Source organism: Ochotona curzoniae, unplaced genomic scaffold, assembly GCF_017591425.1.
Source record: "Ochotona curzoniae isolate NIBS_2020 unplaced genomic scaffold, NIBS_Ocur_1.0 contig_3498, whole genome shotgun sequence".
NCBI classification, from domain to species: Eukaryota; Metazoa; Chordata; class Mammalia; order Lagomorpha; family Ochotonidae; genus Ochotona; species Ochotona curzoniae.
Window position 1 is genome coordinate 13,014,730 of NW_024465885.1, and position 26,473 is coordinate 13,041,202.

At 39.3% G+C, this 26,473-nt stretch overlaps 1 protein-coding gene across 1 annotated transcript in view; it reads right to left on the bottom strand.

Annotated features, from left to right (window-relative positions):
* Positions 1 to 2,175: 2,175 nt before the first annotated feature.
* CMSS1 (cms1 ribosomal small subunit homolog) overlaps positions 2,176 to 26,473 on the bottom strand; it is a 325,215-nt gene continuing 300,917 nt past the window's right edge. The window contains exons 3-10 of the mRNA XM_040980584.1: positions 22,948 to 23,019; positions 21,094 to 21,223; positions 15,487 to 15,546; positions 14,295 to 14,397; positions 8,699 to 8,759; positions 8,224 to 8,311; positions 4,667 to 4,755; positions 2,176 to 2,475 (exon numbers count right to left, since the gene is read on the bottom strand). Of these exons, the coding sequence (XP_040836518.1) occupies positions 2,392 to 2,475; positions 4,667 to 4,755; positions 8,224 to 8,311; positions 8,699 to 8,759; positions 14,295 to 14,397; positions 15,487 to 15,546; positions 21,094 to 21,223; positions 22,948 to 23,019 (687 nt within the window). The 3' untranslated portion in view covers positions 2,176 to 2,391. The remainder of the gene's footprint in view (positions 2,476 to 4,666; positions 4,756 to 8,223; positions 8,312 to 8,698; positions 8,760 to 14,294; positions 14,398 to 15,486; positions 15,547 to 21,093; positions 21,224 to 22,947; positions 23,020 to 26,473) is intronic.

The window sequence follows — 26,473 nt, forward strand, 5'->3', positions numbered from 1 at the left end:
AAACACCCAGAAGTATGTGCTGTTGCTGCATTAAAATTAGCCATCCAAGATAATAAACAGTTTTAGGGTCACATTTTTGAGACAGCCAGATATACATTTTACAGGTGCTTTATATTCATCTATTTCTCTTTTACAGGCAAAGTTACATCATGTGCTTTGCTTTTCAATATCTCTATGCCGGTTTCTCAGCCTCAGCACCATTAACACTGCGGTACAGATATTGCTTTGTGGTGATTAGGCCACAGGCAGGATTGCAGAATGTTGAACATCCTTGGCCTGTACCGCTAAACGCCGGGGCATGTTCTTTCTTACTATTGGCTAAGATCATCTCTCTTCCTAGGATTAAAGAGTCGAAAATAATTGGGTTATATTTAGCTATAGCTTTAATGGGATTTCATTCTCCAGTGGATTTTTAACTATTTTGTTCTTCAGTGGGTCTTTTTTCTTTAACCTTTTGGGTTCTAGTCAGGGTCCTAGAGAACAGATTCCATTCCTCCTTCCTTTGAGTTTATGTGTGTGACTTTCAACTTGTGGAGGTGCATGAACAGCAAGTTGTTGATGATGTGTGTGGGTGTGTGATTTGCAGGACTTTGAGTTTTTCAAAAGATTGTTTTTCTTCAAAGTCAGAGAGAGAGAGAGGTATCTTCCATCCTCTGATTCACTCCTCAAATGGCCAAGGGCCAGGGCTGGAGTGGCCGAAGTCAAGAGCCAGGCATTCCTTACGGTTCTCCCAAGAGATTACCGGGGCCTGAACATGTGGGCCATCTTCCACTGCTTTCCAAGGTACACTGTCAGACAGCTAGGTTGAACGTTGAGCAGCTGGGACTTGAACTGGGGTCCATTTGGGATACAGGCACTGCAAGCAATGTTTTAACCCATTGTACCACAATGATGGTTGCAGGGATTTTGGTTTTCAGGAAAATAAACTTAAAATTTAGCAAAATTCAAAGGTAGAATTTTATGTGTCAGTAATGGCTTCTGAATTGCCAATGAAAAACGTGGTCTCTTGAGGTGAACATGAGACTTGGGCTTGACTTCTAGCTTTGCTACCTGAACTAGCAATGTCCCTTTAAATTTAAAAAAAATTTTTCATATTGATTACATAGTTGAGAATGATGCATGTGAGCTTCTGATTAGGATGGGGAGGATGGGGAGGGAAGGTGTGGGAGATAAATGTTTCAGTTCTTTTTTTCCCCTCTGTGTCCACAGGAAGGACAGGGGAGCCACTCCTTGCTGTCAAACTACATCAGACAGTCACTTGATGATGCCTTAGAGATCCCAATGTGGGGAAGAATGTTCCAAGGGTGTTATTTGAGTGGCTTTGATAGTTCTGAGATATCAGCTTCATTGCACCAGGGTTGAGAAAATCTTTCCCAGGTCTGTTGCTGACCAAGTCCACTTAAGTGTGTATCCACTGACCCAGGGACTTGCTGCAAAGCTTGGCCAGGAGAATTGTTCAACCTATTCTGTTTTCTGTCCTCTGACAAGGCACTTATGTCCCGACAGGAGACATCAAGAACAGGTCAAATGTGTCGTATTCTGGCAAAAGGGAGAACTGTCAACCATAGCAAGAAAACAATATAGGATACACATGGGTGTACTGAAAGTATGACGGTTATGAGAGGCCTGGAGACAGTGACAAAATGTCAGCATTTTGCAGAAACTTAGGAAACAGAACAACTAGTGACAATGTGGGGCCCAGTGGGAAAACTTTTGTTCACTCAGTTGTACCAAATTATATGACTTCTTTGTTTTGATAATTCTATTATGGTGTTATCAGATGTCAACGCTGGGGAAACCAGGTGAAGCGGACATAGGAATTTATACTGTTTTTGCAACTTTTCTGTGATTCTGAATTTTTTTCGAAATAACAGAAGGAAGGAGGAAGACAGCTGTAATTACACTTGTTTGTTTTTCATCAGTTTACAAAGCAGTACATACATCTGCGGCTCTTCATGCTGGAACCTGTGTCCCCTTCAAGCCTCAGAGCTCACAGCCCTGCTCCCGTGGACCGTCTCATGCACTTCCAAGCCATCCTGTGAACACCACTCTCACTTCCCACTCTCACAGAGGGCAGGACTGACCTCAGCTCCCCTCACTGCTCTTCTCCTCCTGCTCAGTTACCTCCCAGGCCAGCTGGCAACAGAAAAACTCAGTCTACTCAACAGAGATCAGAGACAAACCAATGACTCTTTATTTTACAAGGGAGCTGGCTAAAGCAGATTCAGCTCTGTCAATGAATCCCTGTCAGACATTCCCAGAACTGCATCTGGTTGTACAGTCAGCATAATAAAACAATAGCTGATATGTACTGAGGGCTTGCCATAACCAGAGTCATTCAGTAAGATGTGATCCCACGGTGAGAACTGCGATCTTTAGTAGGATCCAGGCTCAGAAAAGGCCCAACTTCAAAGATTCAGACTTGCATAGACTGAGTACTCCCATTTCCAGAAGTTCAAAAACCTCCTTTCTTATCTAAATGAAAGAAAAGGATAAAAGAAAAAAAAAAAGTTAAGCTCCAGACAAGACGGTCTTGGTGAGTCAGTTCAACCATCTGGCGACCTGGTCTTCACACAGCTGTTACCGCAGGAATCAGGGACAACAGTCCCAACTCACACTGGATTTGGAGATGAAACTGTTACATGAACAAAGAGAAGAGTTACATAAAACAGGACTTTTCTCTAAGTGTGCTTTTGTTTGCAGCCATTCAAAGTGAAGTAGTACACACAGGTATTTCAAGGACTTAAAAGTAACCCAGATTATAGGCAGTATGTGGGATAATAGCTCATAACAGAATTGATGAATTAAAAACAAAGAAATGGGTGACAAGTTCTTTTCAAATGTGGCTTCATGTGCCTGATCTCAAATTTGTTAAATAAGTTTTTAGTCAGGGGCAAAGTATATGAGAAAAAGACAGAAACAAACAGCATCTTAAACTGCTGATGCTGTTAACCAAAGGGCAGAATACATAAGCAGAATGCCAAAAGGGGTTTTAATTGAAATGAAAATTTAATTTTGTTTTTAAAATATTGTTTATCTTTATTTATTTTGTGGTAATATAGTACTTTTTTTAGAAAACAGTTTTCATAACTTGATAAATTATAGTTTTGTTTGTTAGCAGAGTTGCTCTTAATGTGTAAATAGACGACAAATGGTGTAATTAAAAAAAAATTTTGTAAGAGGCTTCAAAATGTTTATATGTGGAAACATACCTACATGAAAAGCATAAATTGGTTGCTGTTTTGCTTCTTTTTCCCTCTTATTTTTGTATTGTGGTCATTTCCTATGCAAATAATGGAGCAAACAGCTGTATAGTTGTAGAATTTTTTGAGAGAATGAGATATTTATATATTAACGACAATTTTTTTTGGAAAATAAAAAGTGCCTAAAAGATTCAAAAAAAAAAAAAAAGAAAGAAACAGACAGCATGTCTGTGTGTGTGTGTGTGTGTGTGCACATGGACCTGAGCAAATTATTTTTTAACCTTAGGTAATGTCTGATAGAATAGACTGATCTATTCCAATCAGGATTGGCCACTGCAAGGACATAGTTTTCTGTGTAAGTTAATTTAGCATGCATGGATGAGTTATTTACAAGCCTCTCCCATGGTTACTGTCATGATTTATTCCTTGTTGGTGTCTGGCATCCATGTTTATTACTGTGCAAACCCTTTTTTCCCCACTTTGTGGTATCAGGCCAGTTTGAAAAATTAGCCCCACTGATAGCATACTGGGTGGCAAAATCAACTTTTCACATGATGATAATGGATTGCTTTTTTTTCCTTATAACTATAAATATAAAGTGTGATGCTGTGCCCACAAAGGCATTTAATTATTCAATTCTAATCCACTGAGACACCAAAGGATTGCCCTAACCCAGCAAATGAAAGCGTCTTTCTAAATTATGTAAGCAGGTTTCTAAATATGCTGGTAATAAGGCAGTTCATGTCATGTCCTGGACCAAAGTGTACACGAGGTGTTTCCCATAAGTTTATGGAACATTTATATTAAAAACTATGCATGGATTTCAACTCTTTTGGTACCAAAATAAACATTTTCAATTTTAATTCAGTTATCTAAAAGTCGGAGAGCAAGAGACAGAGAGCTCTTCTACCCTACGGCGCATTCTCCAAATGCCCCCAGCAGCCAGCCCAGCGTAGGCCAACCATGAGGCTGGGTGCCTGGAACTCAGTCTGGGTCTCCCACACGGGTGGCAAGGACCCCACCTACTGGAGCCTTCTCCTGCTACCCCTCATGGTGCACTTGTGCAGGAAGTTAGGATGGAAGCTGCAGCTGGTACTTGAATCCAGGCAGTCTGCTATCTTCCTGATGGAAGGTGGGGTTGGGACTTGAACTGATATAGGATACAGGTATCCCTGCTGGCATCTTAGCCACTCTGTTAAGCTTTCTGAAGTATGCTGGTATAAGGGCAAAGATGAAAAACAGCTAAAGAGAAGGAAAAGTGCTAAGTCCCTCGGATTCTTTTCACAGTCCACCTGGAAAGGATGCATCTGGTTTTAGGGCAAAGTGCAGCCTTCATCACTGTCGCTACCTCTGACTTAGAAGATGGAGATCAACTCCTCACATCACAGACTTTGTTACTTTGCTTGAATTCAAGTTCACATGGAACAAAAGGTGATTAAAGGCAAAGCCCGGCTCCTCCATACCTCGGGAATGTCCATCATTCTCCTCAGCTTCTGGTCTCTCCAGTTCCAGTCAAAAACCAGGAACTTTAAGGGGTTTAAATTAAGGCCACCTGGAACACAGAGAGAGAGAGAGTCGTAGTGAAGATCTCACAATTCAAGCTCAAAGAAATGATTCTTTTTTTGTATTCTGATCACAATAAACTGGGGCAAAGTATATGAGAAAAAGCCTTCATTTGCCATCTTCTCCCCCAGAAGCTAGGCTGTGCATCTAAGTGCTGCCCCTGCTTGGTGGAAAACAAATGAGGCATTCTGAGACATGCTCTCCTTGCAGGCGCTGTGCTGCTTTGGAAGGAAGCATAAAGCTGCTCTTGCTAAAGTGTTCGCCTGCTAGCCTGAAATCACGGGGATAGGCTTCAGACCTGGCAGGGACATGATGAGCTATAGCTTGCATATAAGATGCTTTGGGGCTGTGAGGGCTGGAGGGAACCGCAGGGACTGCCTAGCCCTGAGTGTGTCATAGTCAGGTGCATGGTCAGCTCCTCTCCTGTTGTAAGCTAATACACGGCACCCCCAGAAAGCCAGACCTGAGGCCTTCCGGTACCTGCTGCTCCTCTCCTCTGCATTTCCTTGTGCAGTTTGCTCCCGCCCCAAGTCTTGTTCATACTTCTTATGCTTAACATATCTCTTTATTTAAAACTCTCCTGGAAAAATTAAAAACAGTAAACTGAAAAAGCAAATGAACTGAAAAAATCTTCCCTTAAAAATAACTTATGACTGATGGGAGAGCAAAGACATACAGCCCATCTGTACTGAAACAGGACATTGCATAATAATTATTTGGAAATGCAAACTATTTGATAAAAATAATTTTCCTTCTGTGATGTATTCCAGTAAAAACATCACAACACTAACACCCTGTTACTTGCAAATATGATCATTGCAGTATTATTTTTATTAGTAAAAGTTAGAAATAAATGTGCTGCCAAAATAGAATGCATAATGGAATACGAAAGAGCTATTATAATGAAAAATTAAACCTTTTCATGATAAAGTCATAAAGAATATTTTAGGGGCCAGTGTTGCAGTGTAGTGGGTTAAGGAGCTACCTAAGATGCCAACATCTTGTATGGGTCCCAACCAAGGTCCTATATGCTCCACTTCTGATCCATCTCCCTGCCACAATGATTTCCCTTAAATAATTTCCTGCTAAACTTATTTTTCCTCTCAAATTATTTCCAAAAATAGAAGAGAAGGAAATTCTTCCAAATTCATTCTATGAGTTTTTAAACCAAAACCATGCTAGGAAACAACACAAAAAGAAAGCTATAGGCCAATATCTTAGATGAATACAGATGCAAAAAGTCCTTAACAAAATACTAGTGAACTGAACCCAACAGCAAATACATTAAAAAGATCATTCACCATTATCAAGTCAGATTCATTTTGGGGTTATGGAGATGATTTAACATACACAAATCAGTAAATCTGATACACTAGATCAACAGAATGAAGAACAATGACCATATACACATTTCAGTAGATGCAGAAGAGTGATTTGATAACATTCAAACATTCCTTCAGGATAAAAGCTCTGAGCAGATTAGGTATAGAAGGAATATACTTCAGCATAAAAAAGGCCATATATAAAAAGACAAGCCAACACCTTACTGAATGGGAGAAAGCTGAAGGCTATATAAGATCTGGTACAAGACAAGGATTCCCCTTTTAACTGCTTGTATTCAGCATAGGGTTGGAATTCTTTAGTCACAGCAATTAGGCAAGAGAAAGAAATGGAGGGCCTTCACATTGGAAAGGAGGAAGTCAGACAGTCACTGTTTGCAGATTTCATGATTTTACTTCAGATCTGAGAGACTCCATTGCGAAGTTCTTAGAATTAATAAGCAAAGTCACCAAGCTGCAGGATACAAAGATAATGTATAAAAATTAGTAGCACTTTGCATAATGGTCTTTAGTTGGGACCATTTTAAAATAGGAAGGGAAGAGGAGCAGAGGGAGAGAGGAACTCCTATATCTACAAAGCTGATTAAAGGTAAATAATAAATATACTTGAATAATAGAGAAATGGAGGATACATTAAAAAATTAATAGTGCATTTTACATAGCAGTAGTGAATCCTGTGAAAAGGAAATCAAGAAAACAATACAACTTTCAAGAGAAAACAAAACAACCAACAACAATAAAAACCCTGGGAATAAAGTTAACCAAGGGGGAAAGATTTCTGAAATAAAGACTATAAACCATTGATGGAAGAAACTAGAAAAGACATAAAGAAATGGGAATACATCTTGTATTAAAATTTACATAAAACAGAAAATGTTTATAGATTTAGTGCAATCTCTGTGAAACATCCCAATGACATTTTTCATAGAACCATGTTGATTGTTTCCCTCACTGTTGTGTGTGAAACCAGAAGACCGCCAAGCAGCTAAAGTGATCCTGAGCAAAAAGCACAAAGCAGTATGTATTACACTGCCTGAGTTTAAGATATGTTACTGAGCTATAGTCATTGGCATGATATTGGTATAAAAAAGCAGATTCATAGACAAATGGAACAGGAGACTCCAGAGGTAAATCAACACAGTAAGCTGACCTTTGGCAAAGGTACTAGCAACATGCATTTGGAAAAGGAGAGTATTTTTAATGAACTGTGCTAGAAATTGAATATCCATGTTATGAGAATGAAACTAGAGTCCTATCTCTTACTACTTAAAAAATAAGTAGAAAATGGATTAAATATTTCAATGTGAAATTTAGAACGTTAAGAGTATTAAAACTTAGGGAAAAGCATTTCAGGACATTGGAATGGACAAGGATTTTCTGGATCACACCCTCAAAATCACAGCAAATAAAAGTAAAAACAGACAAATGGGATTCCACCAAACAAAAGCGCTTTCATCATGAAGGAAACAATACATTGAAGAGGCAATCTATGGAATGAGAGAAGACATATTCAAGTGGGCTTGCATATCCAGAATACATAAAAACTCAAGCAACTCAATATGAAACTATCCAGCTGAATTTGGGGACTAGATCTACACAGATAGTTCTCAAAGGAAGACATACAATTGGTCATGAGCTACAGACAAAGTGCTCAACATCACTAATAAGGGAAATACAAATCAAAATCATTATGAGTAGAACCTCAGATTTATGAGATTGGCTATGCTCTCTATAGACACTGAATCTCTAATGTTTTACATTACACTCCTTCACCAGAACAGGAATCCTGAGGAGCCAAGATTCAGTTAAATGAACGGGAAATGGTCAACACATTCAACTCCACTATCTCAAGAGGCTTTCAGCAACTGGAGTGTGAGGGTGTGTAGGTGGGCATGCACACTTCAGCTAGCCAATGCTGTTATCATTCCCTATTACATTGTAAGCTTGCTGGCCAGCTTTGGAGACTGAAGGCTAAGTTTCTACATCCTGAATTAATACAAAGATCTGGATCTGTAAACCTCAAATGTGGCTTCCCAGGTTCACGCTGAGTAACGCAAACTATCCGGGTAGGAGAGTCACTGGCTTTTTTTTTTTTTTTTTTTTTTAAAAAAACAAACCTTGTTTAACGAGTTCTTTAATTCTCCCTGGAGTTCCGACACCTAGATGTACCACACGCTTCTCCAGCAACTTTATTTGTTCCTGGACCTAAGAGAAGGGAAGAGGAGTTATTAAGCTTGTGCAATTGCAGCTCAAAATGGGGCTCCCCTTGTTTATGGTCAACTTTCAGAGAAAAAACAACCATCTCTTCAGAAAAACTGGTAAATCCTCAAGACCCCGTGAGTCAATGCTCGGCCTTAAATAGCAGCAGGGCATGGTGGTACAGGCACTGCTGTGGGGAAGGGGGTACAAGGATGGAGGCACGGGGTTCAAAGAAAACCAGAATGGTTGCTAATAAAGGTCACACAAGGAAGGTACCAAAGAAATCACTTGCTAGATGGAGTAGGAGAACTTGAAGGGAAAAAGCTGAAGGTTTGGTAGGGGCCTTTAGGGACCCCTTCCGTCTCCACCAGGACCCCCCAGAACCTTGCTTACCTTTATGTGTTTTGCAAATAATTTCATAACTTTGCTGTCTCCTTTAAATGCTGTCATTGACCTAATGAAAAGTAATGATGAATACATAAGAAAACTCATTCCAGCCACACTGACTACTTTATCATGTCTTGCTTTACTCAAAGAAAGTAAGCAAATGTATGTATATTTCCACATACACAGAAAATTCCGAGATATTTAAAATAGTCCATCTCTGAAAGGAAAGTAGGTTTACTTTTATTGTGACATCTATCTGTATGCCTGATATATAAAGTTAGCCTATGTTTGCTTCCTTGATTATTAAAATACTCAGATCTACTCTTCATTTATAGAAATACAGAATATGTAAAAATATATAAATTCCATGTATCTTAAAAATAATTCATTGATTATGGCCTCGTACAGGGGCTCAGCCCAGTCACTGTGATGTGAGACTATGGGCCCAGTTCTGATTTTTAGAGAAGCCAGAAATCTAGATTATTATATGCTATCTGACTTTATTTTTTATTTATTTATCTTCATTTTATTTGAAAGAGAAGGGAAGGAGAGAGAGAGAGAGAGAGTAAATGAGAATATTTCTCCCATCTGTTGGTTCACTCCATAAGTACCCTTGATATCTGGGGCTGGGCCAGGCTGAAGCCAGGAGTTAATAAAAGTGTCATCTGGGTCTCCTATGCGGATGACAGAGACCCACTTACTCAAGCCATCGTTTGCTGTGCATTAGAAGGCAGTTAGAATTGAAAGTAAAGCCAGGATTTGAATCCAGGCACTTCAAATGAGATATGGGTGTCCAAAGGAAGATCCTAACTGCTGTGCTGGATGCCTACCTCATACACTAATTGCAAATATAGGCAACAGAGTTCAATTTTTTAGGCACAAAATATTTGTGGGGTAGACTTAACCTCTGAGTGGCTTCCTTACAGGACAGATAGTTCATTTCTTTTCTAGATGCTCAATAATTTGGATCTAACTCAATCCAGAGTTGAAGCATCATTGATCATGACCACAATGACCGGTGTCTTACGAGATTGCTTTCATATCACTTTGGAGCCATTCTCAGCTTGTACCAATGGCTGCTCAGTAAACAACAGTGTTATGCCATTTGTCTTTTTTTTTTTTTTTTTTTTTTGCTTTGTTTTGCAATGTTTTTACTTACTTTTGAGGGAGAAAGTGCTATCTTCCATCTGCTAGTTCACTCCCAAAATGTCTGCTATGACTGGGACTGGATCAGGCAAAACCCAGGAGCCAGAACTCCATTTGGGTCTCCCACCTGGGTGGCAGGGCCCCAGACACTTGGGCCATCTTATTCTGCTTTCCCAGGTTCTTTGGCAGGGAGCTTGATCTGAAGTGCAGCAACTAGGACTCAAACTGGTGCTCTCATGGGATGCTGTTGTCACAAGCAGCTCTACAATGCTGGCCCCTGTTGATCATTTCTTTATGTAGAAACACTGAGGGTGATGCCAGGAGGTTATAGTGGGAAAGCTCTATTTTTCAGAGATATTCATCCCTTCCCTCTTTCTCTAAACTTACAGAATGCCACTAATCTGGTAACTGCTAACGTATTTCAGCCCATCTTGGCTACTGGAAAATGTGGGCCCGTGGTATCTGGGGCTACGTGTACAGCTGAAGAGGGTTTTATGAAGGTCATCTTGAGCACCATTCCTAGGTGGTTTCATTCAATTCAATTTTATCTTCTAAAATTAGCTTATGTTCTTAGCATTTTGGTTCTATGTATGTTTGGAATTCACTGCGATTAATTTGGAACATATATTTACTAGGTGATAACAAAATCGGATTAGTTGGTATTTCTATATCTGTAAGCATTAAGAAAAAAAGTAAAACTTTTGGTTAGCACTCTACCTGATTTTCCTGACCATTTTTTTTTGTTTATTTCCATTTCCCCATCTGTTTTTTATTTATCACCCATTTTCCATGAATGATGATCAAATTGGATTATGTAGTATTTCCATCTCAAACATTTTTTTCCAACTTTTGGTTAACATTCTTCATGTGATATTTGTTTCTTTTTTGTTTCCTTTTTTCACCACCTGTTTTCAATTTATTGTATACATTTCTTTATATCACCAGCAATTCTGTTTTGTGAAGAAGTGGTTATAAGTGAAAACATGATGTTTTAATTTATATTGAAGGGTAGAATTAACTTGGGAATATTACTTTCCTTTATTTACCATTATTATATTTTGAGCAATATTATTTATCAGTGGAAGCATAAAACTTTGCAAAATAGTTAATAATGCTATGTAAGTTTTGTAACAAGCTTTTCCTATAGTATGATGAACTAGAAAGACAATTTAAGTCATGACTGTTAAGAGAACAGACATCTTTAGCAAAGTCAGAATTATTATTTTTTTCCTAAGATTTATTGATTGATTTTTTTAAAAAGATTTATTTTATTATATTTTTATTAGAAAGGCAGATATATAGAGAGGAGAGACAGAGCTTCCATCCGATGATTCACTCCCCAACTGAGCGCAACTGTCGATGCTATGCCGATCTGAAGCCAGGAGCCTCTTCTGGGTCTCCCACGTGGGTGCAGGGTCCCAAAGCTTTGGGCCATCCTCGACTGCTTTCCCTGGCCACAGGCGGGGAGCTGGATGGGAAGCGGGGCTGCCAGGATAGAACCGGCGCCCATATGGGATCCCGGGGCGTGCAAGGCGAGGACCTTAACCACTGAGCCACCGTGCCGGGCCCTTGATTGATTTTGAAAGGCCGAGTTACACAGAGAATAGGAGAGACAGATAAAGAGATCTTCCATTTACTGCTTCACTACCTAAATGGTAACAATGACAAGTACTGGACTAGGCCAAAGCCAGGAGCCAAGAGCTTTATCCAAATATGTCACACAGGTAGCATGGCCCAAACACTTGAGCCATCTTCTGTTGTTTTTCCCAGGCCATTAGCAAAGGAATTGGGATCAGAAGTGGAGCAGTTGGTCCTGATGTGATGGCCTAGTAGCTTAAGTCCTTGCCTTGCATGCGCCAGGATCCCATATGGGGACTGCTTTGTGTTCCAGCTGCTCCGCTTCCCATCCAGCTCCCTGCCTGTGGCCTGGGAAAGCAGCAGAGGACGACCCAAAGCCTTGGGACCCTGTACACATTTGGGAGGCCCAGAAGAAATCCTGGCTCCTGCCTTTGGATCAATTCAGCTCTGGCCTTTGTGGCCACTTGGGAAGTAAACCAGCAGTAGATCTTTCTCTCTGTCTCCCCTCTAGATCTGCCTTTTCAATAAAAATAATAAATAATTGTAAGAAAACAAAAAAGGAAAGAAAAGAAATGGAGCAGTCTGGACACAAACCAGCATCCATACGGGATTCTGCTGTGGGCAGCAGTGGCCTTACCCACTGCACCACAATGCCGGCCCCCCAAAAGTTAAATTTATTAAACATTAGTCTTTATGAATAGGGCTCTTTATGCCTGCTCAGAAATCGCCTTTTGCAAATCACCTAACCCTTAAATAGATCATAATATTATTGGGGACACAGAAAAATATGATTCTGGTAAAGTGTGACAACACAGTGCTTTTGTGCCACTCAGAAAGAAATTTATGTACAAAGCTCAAATCAATTCAGAAAGAAATTTATGTACAAAGCTCAAATCAATTTGACAGTTTGTGTTTACGAGGCCACCTCCAGGTCAGGCTCTTTGGCATTACTGCTTGAGTCTGACATGAGTTCTGTGGTGGCAGTTTCTAAGGCAGTGAGAAGTCACTAGGATTGTGTCTGACTTTAGGAGCAGCGAGCCTAGCTGCCCAGAAGTTCAAGGTTTGGAAATCAGTCATGCTGGAATAGAATTGAGAGTGGAAAGAAACGCTCATTTTGTTGGGAGGCTATTCGTTACAATTTAAAGTGTATGCTAGGGTTGGGGAAGGAGGTTTTGTAGGACTATGGAAATTTAACAACAGCTCTCCTAAATTTCTGATTAGATTAGTTTGTTCAGCAAAACATCTGAGTGCCTGCCTATTGTCTAAGTTAGCACCTTGGTCTGTTTGATCACGTTCATTTTGCTGTTTGACTTGGATTTTCCTGTTTTGTCTTATATCTGACCCAGAGCCTGGGCTAGCCCCAGTTAAGCCCCATCTTACTCTGAGAGCTCTTCAATGAAATGTGAATGTTAGCTTCAACTCAATGGAAGTGTTTTTGTTGATTCTACAGAAATAAAACAAATGAGAAAGAATGTGGAACGCTCTTAACAAATCACTGACAAATTATCTTTAGAACATAATTTTGACATTTAAAATTTTGATCCATTCGGAATTTATCTTGGAGTAAGAAGTGAAATGAGTTCATTTTTTCCCCCAGGTGGTTACCCCATTGTTGTTATCCTATTTATTAAAGAATCCATCTTTCTGAACTGATTTCTGATTCATCACCTGAAGCATAGGCTACGTTTTCATATGTATTGGGGTCTATATGACCTTTCATTTCTGTTGCACTCATCTGATCTTGTCCGTCACACATGTGCCAGCTGTACACACTTGTAACCCGAGAATAGTATCTGCTTATTACATTCCTTTTTCAGACTTTTCCTGCCTAGTTTTAGTTGTGCATTTTCCCATATGAATTTAGAGTTAGTTTATCTAGATTTAAAAAATAATTTAAAAATACTGGGTATTTATAAAATTTGTAGATTATCCAAAGCAGAGATCTTTTCTCCATTGAGTTATCCTACTTAAGGTACACATTTCTGTTGGTTCAGTATTTTTGTTTCTCTTATGTGATGTTTTATATAGAGTTTTGTCACTTAACTCTGAGAAGGTAGAAAGATCTTCCATTTTCCCTTGTTACTGGCAGCTTTAGATTGGTCTCTCTGCTTTTACCCTCACTCTCCGCAATGTACAATCCCCACACAGCAGCCAAAGCAATCTTTTCAAATGGGGGTTCAGGTCATTGGACTCTTCTACTCAGAATGGGTGTCTCATGTTAGTCTTGTGTTTACCAATCTCTTTACAAGGATGCTCTCCATCTGGTCACTTTGTTCAAGTCCCTCCTCAATGCTATCTCTTTAGAGAAGATTTTTTAAACTAGCCCACATCTACTCTGTCCCCTAGCCTTGCTTTTTTTGTCTTTACATAGTTTAGCACTATACCTGACATTTATAATGTGTATTCATAGATGCTGTTTGTGATGCTCGACTTACAATATGATCTGCCTTAAATGTGTCCAGAACAGTTACAGAGGGCTTCTAAATATTCATTGAAAATGCAAAGCATCTTTTAATTTCACTTTCTCACATTTTCTGAAGTGCCTTTGTATACAGGGTTACAGTTATGCAGAATCACTCAATACAAAGCCTGTTTCATAATAACGTATTGAATATATCATGTGGCTTAACATATAGCTCCTCCTAAATGCATATTGCTTTTACATCATCCTAAACTAAACAAGTCCATTAGTCATTAATTGTTGGAGATCATCTGTACGTGTTTGTTATCTGTCCCCTCCACTGATTATAAATTCCATGAGGCTAGGGGCTCTGTCTGTTTTGTTCATTGATATCTCCGATACAATGGAACATGCCAGCTTGGCATGTATTAGTTACTCAGAAAACGTTTACAACACAGAACAGGTGACACCTCTAACCTAATGAGCTCCAGGGTGCGGATGGCAGAGCTGCAGATGATCAGCATTAGGACGGATTTCTTCTCACTGTGGTTTTTCCGAAGTTTTACCCACTTAGGACAAACTGAAAAAAAAAAAAAAAGACCATCAAAGAAAGTACTCTAAATATAGCAAAATAGTGCCCTAAGAGTTGAGTGTTCTTTAGTTATTTCTTTGTTAGTATTTAAATTAAATATATAATTCTATTTTAATTATAATTCTGTTATCAGGTTATTTTAGATACTAGAATTGAAATGAAATACCATTAATCTACAACAGAAAATATATACCAAGTCAAGTATCTAAAGGTGACTACTTTTAAAACCAAGTAAAAAGAATGGAATAATACATTTTCTATATTTTAATTTATATTTCATGCTTGAATGGAATAGGAAAAGAGTTTTGATTCAATAATGTTAAATTTCAAGATACTCAGCATAAAATATAAAGTAGAACTGACATTTATATGATAGCAAACATTATGCTTAATGCTTTACATATATCTTCCCTTCCAGTTTCATAATCCAGTGAACTTTATTTTATCATTATGTAGATTTACTATTGCAGAATTAGATGCTGAGAAAAGTTTATGAACTCAGGTGTGTCATCAAAATTAGTTATAGTCTGACAGAAAAATGTTGATTTCTACATCGAAATATTTCACTGCTGGCCACAAATAATTCACCACTTGGCATGAAAAAATCTAGTTATTTTTGGTTATACACTGCACAAATCAATTTAGATTGACCATGTGAATTTCAGAATATCAAAGCTGGAACAGAGACCACATAGTCCAACTTCTTTGTTAGTTCAGAATTAGTTCAGATAACTAATTCAAGTACAGCAGAGTACTCAGTAACTTATCCCAGTTGAAACAGAAAATTAAGAAAGAGCCTGAAGTACAGCACTATTCTCTAGATTTGTAGATGAATGTTTCTGATGTGTTGTAAAACAAAAATACCACCAAGACACAACCCCCAAAGTCACAGCAAAAACAAGAAAAAATTAAATTATGAGCCAATATTAACACAGACTTAAAAACATTGTTCCATTTAAAAATCCATTTGAAGTGGAAACATTTGAAAGTAAATTTAAAAGTTTTAATTTTAAAGAAACAGACCTTGTTGTTATAACACATTGAAAAAAGTTTTTCAAAAAATTGGAGTTTACTTACTTTCTTTTAGGTATGATGAAAGACTGTGAGTCAGATCATTGGCCTTGAGGAAACAAGAATCTAGAAACATGAGAAATATATTTTTGTAGTCATTTTTGCAAATTTATACACAATCAAGATAAATTCAACGTGAATGAAGGATTGCTGAATAAATTGGTGAACTGAAGACTCAATATATTATGGTATCATCTAATAATTTAAATAATAGCAACACTGAAGCTGCCAATCATTTTAGAGTAGTGAAATACAGAAATTGGTTATGTCATTCAATGAACAAACTAAACACCTTTATTTTTCAAATTCACAGATTGGCAATAGGCAAAGCAATACGACTAACACATTTATAGAAACAAGGTTAAACCTACTAGTGATTAAAGAAGTGCAAATTAGTACAATAATGAGATAACATATACTTATTGTGATGGCAAGTGTCAGAAAGATGTACAGTGATATTGGGAATGTAAAGTGATGAGAGTGGGTGTGTAAATTGGTAATAGGAATTCTGGAAAGTAGTAATATTAAAATGGATGTACCCTATGACTCCATAATTTAATTTCTTAGTAAATAATGGAAGGACATTCTTGCGCAGTCTTTACAGATGTATACATAAGGGTATTTATCCTGGCTTCATTTGTCACACCAGGATGCAGGAAACAAGCCAGGGGTCTGTAACTGAACAAATGAATGAGTAATTTGTGGTAGATGCAAATGCAAGACCTCTATGTAGCATTTAGGAGCAATGAACTAGATGTGCATAAAATTACACAGGCAGATCTAGAAGTGTCTGATGAAGAAAAGAATGAGGAGATCAGCGCATCACTTAGAACACATTTTAAAATAGATATACATACGCAGCATGACAAATTTTACAAGAATGCCCACACATTTTAAAGTGTGAATTAATAGAATACCTATGAGGAAGGAAAAATAGAGCATGAATTGGAGAAAAATGGGAAGAATTTATTGAAATACAATAGAACAGCATAAAAGGAAACACATTAAAAGGAAAAAGGGGTCTTGCCAATCAATATGACCATGATTTTTAGTGACTATTTGGTATCAACTGTGAGCAGTGGTGAAGACACCACCTGGGATGCCCACAATCAAGTCCCACCACATTCCTGGTTCCACCTTCCTGTTGATGCGCACCCTAGGAGGCAGCAAGTGATAGTTTGAGTACTGCCATCCTTGTGGAAGACCTGGCCAGACTTACAGTCCCCCGCTTTCAGCCTGGCCCTGCATTTGGGGAGTAAACCCGCAGGTGGGCGATCACTATCAGTTACTCTCAAATAAACTGAAAATGAAAAATTGTAAAAATTTAAAAATGAAAAACATCTAGGGTATCAGGATACTTTGTTACATAAGGAAAAATTTGTTCAAAAGCCAACATACTAAGTAGCAAACTTAACATATAAGCAACATGAAGTAGTACACTTCTAAATTAAATGCAATTTGATTATGTAGGTGATTCACTTCACTGCTGCTTCTTGAACTCCTTATGGGAGCTTTGATGGCATTTCAGATTGCAATTTCTCAAGCCTGTATATGATCAGATTCACCTGAAGAGCTTTATAAACAACACAGATCTTGGGATGGACTCTCTTTTGCACAATGAGTCAGAATCACTTGTGAGTGGGCTTGTGGATCTGCTTTTGAAAGAGGTTCCTGGGTAATCGGACTGCTTCTAAGCCTACTGGCATTTTCAGGAACCACTGATCTAAACCACACGGCAGCTCTCAGGAGTCAGCAGAGAGGTTAATTAGCTCCAGATGACTCTGGCCTCAAACCCTAATTAAGTAAGTGGCCATGTGCATGATATTAACAATGTGCAGTGCACAATATTAATTGAAAAGACTGTTCCTGCCCTACAGACACAAACAAATCAAAACCAAGTTACACTCTCCACTAAACAGGAACAATATTTTAGTATTTATATCCATTACACATGTATGTATATGTAACTATATATGTAACTTTTTGAGCCCATTCACTTAACTCACATAGCTGACTGCCTCTGTCCTTGATCTCATCAGTGTATGACCAGGGCCTTTCCGCCTGTACCTTCCTATGATGCCTCAGTTGATCATGTTTCACAATGCCCTCCTTTCTTAACTGAGAATACAAATCTGTTCTTCAAATCTGCTATAATAGTATTTCCATATACTTTCCTTCTTCCTTCAACTAATGGCCACACATTCTCATTTAACTGTACTAATGAGTCCCCTTCCACCCCCAAAAAGTCCACAGGGCCCAGCACTTTATGACTAAATCCTCGTTTTGCAAGTACTGGGATCCCATACGGGAACTGGTTCATGTCCTGGCTGCTCCACTTCACATCCAGGTCCTGCTTGTGGCCTGGGAAAGCAGTCAAGGATGGCCCAAAGCCTTGGGACCCTGCACCCACATGGGAGACCCAAGGGAGGCTCCTGGCTTTGGATTGGCTCAGCTCTGGCCATTGTGGCCACTTGGATAGTGAACCAGTAGATGGAAGATCTTTCTGCCTCTCCTTCTCTCTGTAGAGCTGATAAATCTTTAAAAAAAAAAAAAAAACAAAAAAACACCACAACACAAACTCACTAACGAATGCAAATGGCTTTTTTCTTTTAAAGATTTATTTATTTATTTATTGGGAAGGCAGGTATACAGAGAGGAGCAGATACAGAGAGGAGAGACAGAGAGGAAGATCTTCCGTCCGATGGTTCACTCCCCAAGTGACCACAATGGCTGGAGCTGAGCCAATCCGAAGTCAGGAGCCAGGAGCTCATCCAGGTCTCCCATGCGGGTGCAAGGACCCAAGGCTTTGGGCAGTCCTCGACTGCTTTCCCAGGCCACAAACAGGGAGCAGGATGGGAAGCAGGGCCGCCAGGATTAGAACCGGCGCCCATATGGGATTCCGGAGCTTGCAAGGTGAGGATTTTAACCACTATGCTATCGTCCCGGGCCGGCAAATGGCTTCTTAAAGGTTGTTATGACCTTGAAGTCTCTAGTTCTAGAGAAATCAAGGTTTACAATGTTCCACAAGGTTATAGAGTAATGGTGCTCCAATCAACTCACAACTCGACTAAGTTGAAGGTTATGCCCTAACACAATTGATCACTGAGTTACAATCAACCCCAATCTTCAGCTAAAAAGAGGAATCACCCATTGTGGTCTTTGATTCCTGTGACAGTGAAGTGAGGGCATGCCTGCCACACTGGTATACCGAGGGGAATATTTTCCAACTGCCCTGGGACGCGTCTGAGCTCAGTGAGCTTCAAACTCCAGCCCTTGCTCATGTGAAAATGAACCCTTTCAATTCCCTACAGGTCAGTTTTTTGTTTTTGTTTTTGTTTTTTTAAAGAAACAGGTATTCATGGCTTACAGTCCAATATATGCACTTCTTAAAAAAAAAAGGAAAGAATATCACAAAAGAATTATAAAAATCCAGGGAACCAACTGCTTTACAGCTTCTCAAGCTTCCAGAAAGCATAACTTTGTAATGGAAAAAGGAAATCAAATTACCTTTAACTTTTTCCAAGAAGAGTATTTGACACCCATTGCTTATAAAGAGGTCATCTGAAGCAGCAGTACCCAAACTGGTTATAGTTTGATTTTACAACATCATCTATTTTCTGCAAATCTTGCTAAAAACTTACAGGATATAATTTTGAGACTGATTGAAGTCAGTTGTTTAAAAGATCTTTTAACTTAATTACAAATACTCTGAGGCAACAGATCTCAAAGTATAGCAGTTTTAAAAATCGCCTATGTAAGGTGTCACCCTTGTTAAAAAAATGCTGATTTTGTTCCTGTTATTGGTTTATTTGAAAAAGTCTGGGCTATGATGCAAGCCACTTCTCTGAAAAGAAAACTATAGCTAGTAAGCCATGTTAAACGCAACCAAACCTAGGTAGTCATTAAGACTGAAGTCCTTGTCTATAAAGTAAATCAAATTTTGCATTCAAAAAATTTCTATTTGAAAGTATTATAGAGAAAATGAGATTGTCCGCCTTTTGGTTCATCCCCAGACTGCCCAAACTGACAGAGCTGAGCCAGGCTGAAGCCAGGAGCTTTGTTCATGTTTCCCATGTGGGCAGTAGGGCCTTTTCTGTTGCTTTTCCTAGGCCACTAGCATTCAGCTGGAGTGGAAATCAGGAGTGGAGCAGCTGGGAGACTAATCAGCATCCACATTAAATACTGGCAGTTGTAGGCCTTGGTTTTACCAACAGCCATGCCATAATGTCAGCTCTCATAAGTATATGAGAGAGGTGGGGGGTAGGAGGTGGGAGAGGGAGACAGAGATCTCTTATTACCTGGTGAACCAACCAGAGCTGGGCCAGGGTGAAATCAGGAATCATGAACTCAACCCAGGTTTCTGCTGAGGGTAAGGAGACCCAACTACTTGAGCCATCACAGCTGCCTCCCAGGGTTTGCACTAGAGGAAGCTAGAACCAAGCTCAGAGCTGGGACTCAAAGCCAGGCACTGCAGGATGTGATGGGAGTGTCCCAAGCGGTGCCTTAACTGATGTAGCAAATGCTGGTCCCACATGCATGCCTCTAAATGTGTGTTTTAGCTTTATTTTAACTTATATTATCATTAGGGATTCTAAATCTTTAGAGTCTACTGGAAGAACAAAAAAGGATATCCAACAACTTCCAAAGAAAAAGAAAACATAATCACAAATCTTACTATGTGATGGTGCAGTGGCATAACAGACTGACCCTCTGCCTGTAATGCTGGCATTTCATATGGCATTGGTTTGTATCCTGACTGCTCCACTTCTGATACAATTCCCTGCTAATGGCCTGGGAAAGCAGTGGAGGATGGCTCAGGTCCTTGGGCCCCTGTACCCACATGGAAGACTTGGAAGATGCTCTTGGCTCCCAGCTTTAGACTGGCATAGCTCTGACTCTAGAGCTCATTTGGGGAGTGAACAAGCAGATGAAAGATCTCTACCCATCACTCCCTCTCTCTCAGTAATTCTGTTAAGTAAAATAAATAAATCTTCATAAAAATATTTAAGTTACTGCTTTGCATTTTAATGAACAAGTTACTGGTAATTACAACTATGTCCAGGGGAGGGTGTTGATGACAACATCCCAAACTGGCCACAGTTTGTATCCTGGTTTCTTCACTTTCATCCCACTTCCCTGCTGATGGCCTGGAAAAGCAGCAGAAAAATGGGATTTCAGATGTGGGAGACCCAGATGAAGCTCCTGGCTCCTGTCTTCAGGCTGGTCCAACAATGGCCATTGTGGCCGTTTGAGGAGTGAACCAGTGGAAGAAAGATTCTACCTCTCCTTCTATAACTCTGATTTAAAAAAAAAAAGCCCCAAACAAAACCACTTGTTAACTGAAGAAGTTCAGCATATAAAAAAAAAGCATTTATTTACTGATTCACTGTCTGAGACCCCTACCCATAACAATGGAGGGACTTCATAAAGTTCATTAAAAATGAAGTTAGAAGATAATTTTGCTTCAAAAGTTTTTGAAATCTATGTAAGTCTTCATACACTTTATGAAGACCCCATGAATACATGACATTACTTCTCACTTCATTTTCCATTGATTTTTGAAAGTACTTTTACAAAATTTACTCTTATTTTTGGGAAAATTGAAGGTGATACCTGGTAGGTTTAGTTCTTCTAATTCAATCACCGAGCGACTGCTGCTGTAATAGTCCTTCATCAGCTTCTGTAGATCTTCAGGTGTGCCTGGCTTGGGCTCTGATTTTGCAAGAATATCAGTGATTTTCTTCTAAGATATGAACAGGAAGGTAAATGAAAAAATACATTATTTTAGCAATTGCCCACAGATAAATTTCTGTGTTGTTTACAATGGGTGTAGCTTTTGGAAAGAACCAAGTATGAATGTCACTTCTACATGAAACTCTTGGAGATCCTATTCAATATTCTGGTTTATAATTATTCCTTTGAAAAGCGAACATATGATTTGAAAAATTCTTTGAAACTCCTAGTCTAGGACTTTTGGGTGAAATGAAATTTCTGTAGAATTCTCCATCGTAGGGTAGGGTAATATTTTCTGTTAAAAGTTAAGCAATCGTGTTGCTATGGAAAATTCTTCTTAAGTTTTAGATGATTTCTGTTACTGGAAGAACAGCCCGAGAATTTCTTATCTAATCTGATTTTTGAGGCCTTAGTTCTCAGTTTGGACTTTGGACATTAGAGTGAATCCTGCAGGAATAATCAAAGCACAAAAGCCTAGTGGAAAGGGGGGATTTACACTCCCTAATCTCAAGCCTTGGGACACTGATGAGTCTTAAAATGGTCCCACAGAAAGAACAGTTACAGGAAATGCCTCCCAGCATCCTTTTCTAATTTGAATTATTGTGTGCAGATTTCATTAAATATCTATAATGTTGCAAAAAAAATGTTTAAGTTTCATCATATACGTCCCTTCTTACATCCTTCAAATGCACCCCTGAAGGCCCACTCTTCCCAGCCTTTTTCCCTTTCTCCAATCCCCTCATTTACATGCCAGTGCCAAGAATGATCAAGGTCTGTCAAAGGAATTAGCTCTCAAAAATATGTCATCAGTGGGTGCATTTTAGCATGATCTCAGCCAAGAGTAAACTCACTCAAGTTCTGACCTTGAGTCACCATAACTTAACACTCTCAAAGGGCTTTAATGTACAAACTATCAAAGAGAAGTCTAAGTCACTTCTTTAAGGTCTTGCCAAACCTCAGCCAATTTGGCATCTCCTATTTTCCTATTTGGCCATTTGCGAGAAAAGAAAACAAAGGCACACACACTCTGCAAGTCTGCCGTTAAGGAACTGCTTTGAGTCTCTCTTCTTCCCTCTAATCCCAATCATATTTCCTTTGCTGACTTCAGCAATGGGCCTTGCTTGGCAAGCAGAGAATTATACTGCTGTTTTCATAGCAGTGGTGAGAGCTGAAAGCTAACCATAGTTTCTTCAAGGCCGAACTGTAAAAAAGGGTTGCACAGGAACAACAGTCTTCCCCGTGCTTAGTCAAGTATTAGAACAGAGGAGAGCTTTGACCTTAACTTCTGGTTTCAAATTAGAGTCAGAAATGCTTTTTACTACCTTCATCTGCTTATTATTTTGTTTTGATTAATATTTTAAGGTACTGGATCTTAACAACTGAAATAAGTAGAAACAAAAGGTTGGTAAGTTTCTTTTCTTGGACAGAGCAAGAGGGGGGGAAGGTAAGTCCTGGGTTCCTTCTAGAATTAGAAACCATGTCTAATTAGAATTAGAATTGATCCCCAGTGAAATCACAGAGTGGCCAGCAAAGACATGTGGTGCTCCGCAAAGCAGAAATAAGAGTCAAAGAATTTAGATTTACAGGCTTTGATAGATACACTTATTACTAGGTACCTTAGGAAAGTCACCAAACCTCACTGATTCCCACAATTGCTATGTCTCTAATGAGATTACAATAGTCATTTCATCGAAGTATGATTTATAAAAATATGATGGAAGGCATTGGGCATACCTTTTTCCTCTTCTTAGTCTTGGTGGCACCCTCTTTTGTTTCCTTTGGTTGAATTAAGAAACATTCTTTAGGCTACAAAGAAAAAGGAAAAAGAATAACCCATAAATGAGAGAACTTTGTTTTCTATACAATGAAATGTGTATTAATGATATGAAACCCAAAGTGCTTTCTGCCACACATCTTTTCTTCAGAGTATTTCACAGAAAGTATCTGACAAAAAGAGATGTTGAAGGATCCACTGTAGTTTATTATGCAGGGAATAAACTGAGAGTATCTCAAAGTAAAATAGTGCAGATGACTTAACACCAGAACATCTTTGAACAAGGAATAACTTATTTGACTGGATATGTATGTGTACTTTGTATATGCAGGGTATTAAAGTTTGAAGAAAATGGCCAGTGTTGTGAAAAAAAAGGGGGGGGGAAGGTGGCAAAGACATATATGTGATTAAAATTAAAATGTGGGATCCGGTGTGATAGTGTAGTGGTTAAAGTCCTCGCCTTGCACACACCGGGATCCCATATAGGCACCGGTTCTAATCCTGGCAGCCCCACTTCCCATCCAGCTCCCTGCTTGTGGCCTGGCTCCAGTGGGCACAGCTGAGCCAATCCAGAGCTGCTTCTGGTCTTCCACGCTGGTGCCAAGTTTTTGGGTCATCCTCTACTTGTTTCCAAGGCCACAAACGGAGAGCAGGATGGGAAGTGGAACAGCTAGAACATGAACAGATTCCCATGTGGAAATCCTAGCAAGTGCAAAGCAAGGATTTCAGTCTCTTAGCCCGTGCTAAGACATGGGCAGGCCCGTGATTTATTTTTTTAAGGCAAATTTACAGAGAGAAGGAGAGACAGAGAAAAAGATCCTCCATGGCTGGTTCACTTCCCAAATGGTCTCATTTGGATGGCCCAAAGCCTTGGGTCCCTGCACCTGCATGGGAGACCTAAAAGAAGAGCTCCTGGTTCCTGGCTTCGGATTGGCTCAGCTTCAGCCATTGCAGTCACTTGGGCAGTGAACCATTGGACAGAAGATCTTTCTCTCTGTCTCTCCTTCTCCTCTCTATATCTGCTTCTCCAATAAAAATAAATAAAATATTTAAAAAATATTAAAATGTGGTAAGATAATTTTTGATGGAGTGGGGTTCTCCATGTGTGTCAGCCCACGTTTCAGTCACCATGCCAGTCATTCCTTTCCTCTTTTCAATAAGCATAGAAAATCTAACATAGGATATATTCATGTGTGCTTTTACAAGACCAGCAGAACAAAATGTATTTTTAAAAGAGATTCCAAAATGAATGTCTCTGTAACGGTCTGATAACAGCTCTCAGCACCATGGCAGCCAGAGTCATCTGTTTGGCCTGGTGCAATGACCCCTGAGCATCCTACACAGTGTAGGGCTATTTTTACCCTGAGGGTTTTTTTTCATGTTAAAAAAAAAAACAGGAAATTTGGACTAAGACCTTGGCTTATAAAATAGAATGCCTCAGATTCCATATTTATTCATCATAAGCAGGAATATAAAATGTTTCCTGTGCTTTTAAGCAACATTTGCAAACAGGTTGCCAAAGGAGATTTAAAATATAAGTGTAATTTATTCGGAGTTTTCTCTTGAGTTTTTATTAGAACTAGAGAACACTCTAGTTTTCAGTTGGTAAATTGCTAACTAGAGTGATCTTGTCTCCACTGGGCTCTCTTTAAGATGATCACAGATGAATCTTTCTATGAAAGCTTGCAGACAGCCTGCAGATTAAGAATGCCTATGGCCTGAAGTCAGAGAAAGATAGAATGCTACATAATTTCTTCAAGACATTGGGCCAGGGATCAGCAGTTTCTAGACTATTGCAGTTATTGGAGACAGACTTCAAAGGGTCAGGATTAAAATAACATGGGAATGTTGAAATTTTAGCCTCTTCCCAATTATAACCAAAAACCTACAAAGACCAATTGCATCATAGCTAAAGAAAAGATAGTATGATCTTTTCATTTAGAAAGCTAAGCTGTATCGGGGATGTTGCTACATGCCAATTTGATGCTGCTACGTGCCAATCTGAAACTGGGCTGTGGCCCCTAATAAGTCACAGAAGCAGCCAGATGGCCCAAAGAGTCCAGTTACAGAGCAGGTCGTCACTCAGCCAGGCTTCCCCAGGCAAAGGCCTGAACATGCTTAGCAGAAGCCTTATGCTACTCTGCAGTGTCTTTACCAACATCAAAGCTTTGGTGAGGCAGATTTAGAAAACGATTACGTTTTCTTATTTTAGCCCATGCAGATGCTTTCTAGGAGTATATTCAACATGCTGGTTTTATTCCTCCTATTTACAGAACCAATGAATTCAAACAGAAATCTAGAAATGAGCTCAGTTACAAGGATACTAGCACTTTAATGATTAAGCAAATATGAAAATGAAACACGTTCAGGAAAAAAAGAGAATAGCTTTCTGCAGATTACAAATCAGGTTTAAGTGTGAACTTCACATTCTTAGATGTTCCTAAAGGAAATGTCATACATTTGTTTTCTGATACCAGTTCCCTTAGCTGGTCAGCATAATGGGGTCCATGTCCATACATCTGAGGTAGCAGCCTGGAGAAATCTGAATGCACAGCATCGAGCATTCTTACATTTAGTCAACTGCTTTACCAGTGCTGATGTTTACACTCAGAGATACCATGGAAGATGGTACAGGCGTTTGAGGTCTGCTTACTGTTTCTGGAAGCCAGTTCCAATACTATATGACTGACAGTTGATAAGTAACGTTTCTTGATTTGAAATGTAGTAATCTTAAATACAAAGTATGCAGCTGACTTCCAAAAAAATTTGTGAAAAACAGAATTGAAAGAAAAGTTTATTTTAGTGCAAAATTTTTTAAATCCATGCATACTTATTTGTCCCATAATGTGTTTGTGGCCTGGGAAAACAGTCGAGGATGGCCCAAAGCCTGGGGACCCTGTGTCTATGTGGGAGACCCAGAAGAAGCGCCTGGCTCCTGGCCTTGGTCGGCTCAGCTCTGGCCATTGCAGCCACTTGGGAACTGGACCAGCAGATGGAAGATCTTTCTGTCTCTCCTCCTCTCTGAAAATCTGACTTTCCAACAAAAATAAATAAAATCTTTTAAAAAAAATCAATAAGTTTGTGCACAAGTAGTTTCCATGATCTTAAAAAAAACAATAATTTATTTGAAAGGCAGAGTTATAGAAACATATACACACACAGGAAAGGAGGGAGGGAGAAAAAGGAGGAGAGAGAGGTAGAGAGAGAGAAGAGAATGATTGATTCCATCTGCTGGTTCACTCCCCAAATGACTACAACAGCCAGGGTTGGGTCAGATCAAAGCCAGAACCAAGAGCTTCTTCCAGATCTCCCCTATAATGCAGGGGTCCAAAGACTTGAGCTCCCTTCTGCTGCTTTCCCAGGCACATTAGCACATTAATGGAAGTGGAGCAGCCAGGATTTTAACTGGCACCTATGTGGGTTGCTGGCATCACAGGCAGCTTTGTTACAATGCCAGCCTCTCTGTGAACTTATTAATGCACTTCT